The 6,721-nt window shown below is 51.2% G+C and overlaps 1 protein-coding gene across 1 annotated transcript; it reads left to right on the plus strand.

The window, feature by feature from the left end:
- Positions 1 to 399: 399 nt before the first annotated feature.
- On the plus strand, positions 400 to 5,315 carry CHCHD5 (coiled-coil-helix-coiled-coil-helix domain containing 5). The gene is given in 6 exon segments (XM_033142623.1): positions 400 to 521; positions 1,551 to 1,617; positions 1,619 to 1,654; positions 1,656 to 1,693; positions 3,784 to 3,935; positions 4,969 to 5,315. Coding segments are annotated over 5 exon segments (414 nt in total). The 3' UTR covers position 3,935; positions 4,969 to 5,315.
- Positions 5,316 to 6,721: the final 1,406 nt, after the last annotated feature.

Below are 6,721 nucleotides of genomic sequence, written 5' to 3' on the forward strand. Positions count from 1 at the left end.
GCCCAGTCGCGGGCGCTGGGCCCCCAGAACCACAGCCAGAGCGGGTAGAGCACGCAGAAGGGCAGCACCGTCCCCCACAGAAGCCGAGACCGGCGCCGGTACGGAATCACGTCCTGCACCAGCTCGTCCCCAGGGCCCGGACCGGCCCCCGCCGCCCCCGCCATCCTTCTCCCGGGACACCGCGCCGCCCGCCGCCTCGCCTCGCCTCAGCCGCCGCCGCCGCCGCCGCCGCCACCGCCAGATCTGCGCGCGCCGCTTCCGCTTCCGGGGCAGCCGGCCCCCGCTGCTAGCCAGGCACGCTCGCAGCCCCCGCGCATGCTCAGCACCCTCCCGCGGCGGTGGCCGGGCAGCGATACAACGTGGCCTTAGCGCGTCGTATACGCCGGCGCCTCTAGTGTCATGGCTGCCCGGGAGAGCCTGGTACGCATGCGCAGATGGGTACCCTCCCTCGGGAGGGAGCATGCGCGCCAGAGGAGAAGGCCTAGGGACAGGATCCGGCCTCGGGGCTACAGGAGCGACATGTGAGTGGGGCGTCTGAGCGGCCCGTCCCGCCCCGGGTCCTGCTGCGGGGAACTCCCCCGCCCCCCGGAAGCCCAATGGGGTGGGAGGGAGGGAGGGAGAGCGCTGCCTAATGGTTAGGGTGCTCGGCTTGGGAGACCCCCAGGACTCAAACACAAATACATTTTGTGTTTGCATCTTGCATCTTTATGCTGTGACATTTTTTATGCCCCAAGATCTACGGACAAAGAGCGGGATGCACAATTAATACATTAAACAAGCCCAAGGTCTGGTTGAAGAATATTTTCACCTGTGGCAAAGGGGGAGCCAGCACAGAGAAGGCCCCGTTCTCCTGCTGCCACCCTCTGGGTCTCACATAGAGGAGGCTCACGAAGAAGGATGGGCAGAGGATGATCTCAGGGTCTAGGTAGGCTCGTATGGGGTGTTGCGGTCCTGAGCTGTTTATAATTCTGTGGTAAACCAAGTTATGCACTTTCATGCTTCTAATGTTGCGAAATGACTTGTAAAGAGCATTGTATTTTCCCATTTTAAAAAAAATTCTAGAAATTTACATTTCTTCGCTTCTTATGACATGAGGGTGATAGGCCTGTTCTGCTGCTGTTCCCCAGTGAGTGGCACTTGGTCACGTTGACTCTAATCTTACGGGTGGCAGATGGGCATCACGACACCTCCATGGATTTGCCCAGTCCCCTTTTAAAGCCTCCTCAGTGGGTGCAGGGCCACCACGGCCTCATATGGCAGAAAGTCCCTGAGGTTAGCAATGCACTGCAAAGCAGTGCTTCCTACGTGTCAAGTGTGATTTTGCCAGGAGCGTGTGGAATAATGGCAAAGTCTGTGCATGGCAAGAATGCACAGAGGGCCTCCAGTGATAACCACGAATGTCTGTCTGTCAGGGATTAGGGAGCATGGCTAATCTTTGAGGAGGGGGCAGAGATTGTAAATTACAGGGCCCTCCATGTACCTGCACTGGAATCCTATCCATGTTGGACCGGATGACTCTAATGAATACTATTGTGCCTCCCTCCCGACAGGCAGGCGGCCCTGGAGGTGACCGCACGGCATTGCCGAAAAGAAGCAGAGCAGTACGGCCAGTGTGTGGGCTGCCAACCCTTCCTCCTGGCAGCAGGACTGTCACCCAGCTGAAGCTTGAAATGGCCAAGTGCACGTCATCCCAGTAAGTTTCCAAGCAGGGCACCATTCCATAGAACAACACAAGCCCTTCCTGGTGTGAATAAAACTTTGATGTGTCATTGGTGGGGGGGGAGGGACCCTCTGATGTGTGCCCCCCCCTCCCACTTGGGGATCTATCCTTCATCAGGTACATAACACCAGGAAAGCCTGACTTTGAATGCCGTGTTTAAATCACACATTAAACTGGTGTGATTAGTAGCCTTCTAAGCAGGGCTTTTTCTAGTTCTGGCTCCTCGGGGGGGGGGGGGCACCATTGCCTTGTAAAAGAACAAGGCGAGTTCCGGCACCTTCTTTTTCTAGAAAAATAGCACTGCTTCTAAGCCACTGTGTGAGGGGGCCAGTGCATGTTGGAAGCCTAACACGGGTAACGATTTCCATGTGGTCTGCATTGTATATAAATTAGGCCTGTGTCTGGGGAATGTCTATCCTGTACTCTCCCGCCAGCTAGAGAAAGGAAGTGAATGTCCTATAATCCTCCTGTGGTTCTAATGTAGAGAGTGGGGAACCTCAGGCCTCCAGATCTCACCCCCACTGGGCCTGGTCTATGGCCATAGTTTGCTTTTGCCTGGATTTAATGTGTTCTTAACTGTGATATTGCAGAGGATGGAGTAGCCTATGTCGAAAGGGTAAGCTCCACCCACTTTTGCCTCTGGCCTGCTGCCCACTACTTGCATGCGGCCCCTGAAGGTTCCCCATGAGGGAACATGTCTTTCAGAACTACCTTTTGTTCGCAAGCCTTCTAGAATGGATGAGCTATTTCTGCCTTCTACTGGTCAGGCAGAGTGCTTCTGCGTTACAAGAAAGGGAGTCAAAGTGTTGGCAAAGGGCTAAAGAAGACGAGTGGAAATGAGCTCATAGGAAACTTGGGAGAGCTCTATGAGTTCAGGGGAAACCATAATGGGAGTTGGGGGAAATCACTGAAGACATGTCTAGTGGCAGAATGGATAGGAGGCATTTGTGGAGGGGATCTGGTCCATGACAATGTTCAAAGCGCTCAGTTTCATTATCCCAGTAATCCTTAAGTATAATAATTCATATTATCCCCATTTTGCAGGTGTGGGGACAAAGACTGAGAGAAGTGGTTTACCAAAGGCTACTAAGTAAGTTCAGGGCCAAGTGAGATTTGAAGATGTTTTGGCTCACTCTTTTAGCAGCTACATTGCACTAGCACTCAAAGACGCAGTTTGAGTGACATGCTAAGTCCAGGTGCATCATGAATGAACAAGCATACTGGTGCAATGCATTCTGCTACAATGAAATAGAAATAGAAATACTTTATTGTCACTTTACCACAAGTTTACAGTGAGATTAAACGAGCCCCCCCTCTCCCCACAATCTCTCAGTCCTTGTTACACTCTATGTGCTGTCATACGACCACCAACCCCGAACGTCAGCTGCAATGTTGCTGCCTTCCATTCAGCAGCCTCACGGCCCACGGGTAGAAACTGTTCTTTAACCTGTTGGTGCGGCTTATCATGCTTCTATATCTCCTGCCCGAGGGCAGGAGATTTAAAAGGTGCTGGCCAGGGTGTGAGTCATCCCTGAGAATGTTCCTCACTCTTCTGAGGCAACGGTCTCCTGCGATGTGATGTCTAGCGGACTCAGGACAGCCCATGATGTCTTGTGCTGTCTTCACCACCCTCTGTAGGGACTTTCTGTCCATGGCTGTCAAACCAGCGTACCACACCGTAATACAGTATGAGAGAATGGTGCTTGCCTGTCCCTCTCTTTGCAAAGCTGGAAGGGAACAAACTCAAGCACTGGCTTAGTGTGAGCCAATGGTCATGGTTTGCTTCTCTCTGAACAAATCATGAGCAGAAGCCACAAGTGCTGCTTTGCACAAAATGTTAATTCTGTGCTTTGCTTTGCTTTCTCTTAGCTTTGGAAAGGAGGGGAAGGCATGATTTTAGCACACTTGCTCATGAATGGTAAGCCACAGCTGAGCTTACTGCCATGTATGTGCCAGGCCAAAGTGAGATCTTTCTCCCACCATTCAAACCAGAGTGTCTGCCCTGAGTGTAATCTGCCAATTTCTCACCTTTTACCCAACCACCTGTGTGGCTTTCATTGCAGCCCCATTGTACAGAAAATCCGCCACGATTGTGCTGAACCATTTTCTGCATTCGAACAGTGTCTTAAACTGAACCAGACGTCTGTAGTCAACTGCACTGAACATGTCCAGAAATTCCTGCTCTGTGCTGACCAGGTGAAACTGGCCACATAAGGTTGGTGCCCCCAAACTGATATGTAAGAGGGTGCCCCCCCCCGCTCTCCCCATGCGTGCATGTGTCATTCTTGGGGGGCTACTCTTAATTTCCCCAGCAGTGATCCAGGAGTGTGTTTTGCCAAACAAGCTAACCCACTAATCCAGTTGTGGCCATTGTTAGAGTAAACACTTCTCAGTTTGAGCCATGCTTGCTCGAGCCTGGAATGGGCGGAGGACTGGGGGCCATGGGAGCGCATCACCCCGGGCAGCACCATCCCAGAGGGGTTCCATTGCCCTGCTCCCCACCCCCGGTGCCAGAGCATGAAGCTCCACCACTGGCCTGGAACTACAAAAATACACTTACATAGCTGTTCTTTACAAACAATTCCAAAGGGGGAAATATATCTCTCACTTGAGCCTTTGCTCTTCCTCTCCTATAAGCAACACTGTGTGCAAACTTGTTAACAAGCCTCGATTACTGCTTAGTCGGCCTGCCAGGGACCAGATAAAATTGCACTGGCAGGGACTTCTTCTCAACTTTTGTTTGCCAAACAGCTCTCCTGTCTTAAGTTAGGCTTGGTAACAGCATGCAAGCCTCCATCAGCCTTGAAAATAGAGAGTCCACTGAGGCCTCCTGTTCCCCTGCTGTCTCCACCTTCTCTTCTAGGTACATATTTGGAAAACAGGCAGCCAGGATGTTTGCTGCCATGCTATTTCCAAGGAGTCTTGTGGCACTGTAAAAGATGAACCACTTTATGATGGACTACACTCGCTCCACTTCCTGAAAGGACTACTGTCCATGGATGCTTAGGCCACAATGCATTTGTTAGCCTCCTGCACACCCATTAATCTGCTCTGGAGGGTTAGAGGAATCTCCAGAACGGTTTAGGGGACATCTGGTGGAGAGGAGAGGGAGGAAAAGTCTCATTGTGCAAATGGACCTCCTTCCAGGGACACATCCCCCATTTTGCGCTATGTTGAATTCCACCTGTTTTGATAGGCCTTTCATTTGTGCTGTGTTTGTTCTTTGTCCCTCTTCCCTTCTCCTTCAGTGCCAAAAAGGTGACCTCCTCTGTGTTAACTCTGGGGTGTCCACTGGATTAAAGGTTCCTGGTTCCAAGAATGGCAACAACGTCATCATCAAGATCTACTAGGACACGAGAATTGCTTTCCAGTCCTGGAAGCCCATTTCTGCAGCCATGCCTGCCAATGCCATCTCAGTGTGGCACATTGAAGTGCAGCTTCTGATCAATAAACCATGGGAACCACATAGGCATGACCATGGTAGTCTCAGCTCTATCTGCAAAGCCAGCCCTGCCTCTTGGAGCCCAGTGTGTGTGTTTTGCTGAGCGTGGAGCTCATCTAGGCATGGTGCAATAAACTGCAGTCAGAGACCAGAGCAGTCTCTTGTGGTTCTTTCAGTCTAATTGTCCAGTTTAGCAGCTGGTGAATAAAGTCTACCTACACTGAACCTAGGGATGCGGGTGGCACTGTGGTCTAAACCACAGAGCCTAGGGCTTGGCAATCAGACTGTCGGCGGTTCAAATCCCCGTGACAGGGTGAGCTCCCATTGCTTGGTCCCTGCTCCTGCCAACCCATCAGTTCGAAAACATGTCAAAGTGCAAGTAGATAAATAGGTACCGCTCCAGCGGGAAAGTAAACGGCGTTTCTGTGCGCTGCTCTGGTTCGCCAGAAGCGGCTTAGTCATGCTGGCCACATGACCCAGAAGCTGTACGCCGGCTCCCTCGGCCAGTAAAGCAATGAGCGCCGCAACCCCAGAGTCGTTCGCGACTGGACTTGACGGTCAGGGGTCCCTTTACCTCTTTACACCGAACCTAAACCAGTTTCAAGGTGATCAGCAGGGGAAATACATGGATGGGAACAGAAAGGAGTCTGGTTTTCTGCTTGTGGATCTTCCCTGCAAAATCCATGCAGCCTAAATTGTCATTTCTCCTTGAGCAGGGGACAGGAGGTAGATGTTTGCATTGTGTTTGCCCAGAGCCAGTAGAGGGCACTATCTCAGCAGGAGAACCATCTTGGTTCATGTGAAATAACTACCACCTCCTGGATGGATTAGCATCCCCACTGCACCATAACCAGTCTGGAACAAGAGGAAAACAATCCCCTCTTGAGTCAAACTCATTGCATGCCTGCATAGCTGCTTCTCCTGGAGGCACTAAACCTGTGCCCGGGGTTACCATCGAAATTGCAGACAGAAGCACTTCCTGACCAGAACAATTTGGTGTGTCAGGGAAAATCATCCCCTTCCTTGCCAAGAGTCTGATGTTGTTCAGCTGAAACAAAGGTTGACCGTGTCCCTACAAACTAAGTTATGGTTAGAGGGTGCTGGTTAAAAGCTTTTGAGTGTGACAGATGCCACCATTGCTTGATGCAGTTGCAAGTGAACTCTTGTATGTTGGCAAAATGTGGTTAGGGAGCAGGAAGTGATAAAAGGAAAGTGCTTGTTTTCAGAGGAATGGATCAGAGTCTAAGCTTAGAATAACAGAGAAGGGCCCCAAGTCTTCTCCCCCTACTAGGAAGGGACTGGGAGCAGGGCTTTGAGGATATTCTCCCAGCTCTCTGAGCATTTTAGGAAGACCACACTGCTTTCTTAAGGGTCTGGAAGCTGACTTTGCCATTTCCTTTTCAGCAAATTATTTTCCCACTTCTAACTGGGACTGGCTATAATATTGCTGATCACATAAGTGGTTGCATAGAGCAAGGTGCTTAAGTCATATTTTGCTTGCAACATCTCTTCCGGATAGGCCACTCTATGAGTTCTATTTAGAGGATATGATGACAAAA

Source organism: Lacerta agilis, chromosome 2, assembly GCF_009819535.1.
Source record: "Lacerta agilis isolate rLacAgi1 chromosome 2, rLacAgi1.pri, whole genome shotgun sequence".
NCBI lineage: Eukaryota > Metazoa > Chordata > Lepidosauria > Squamata > Lacertidae > Lacerta > Lacerta agilis.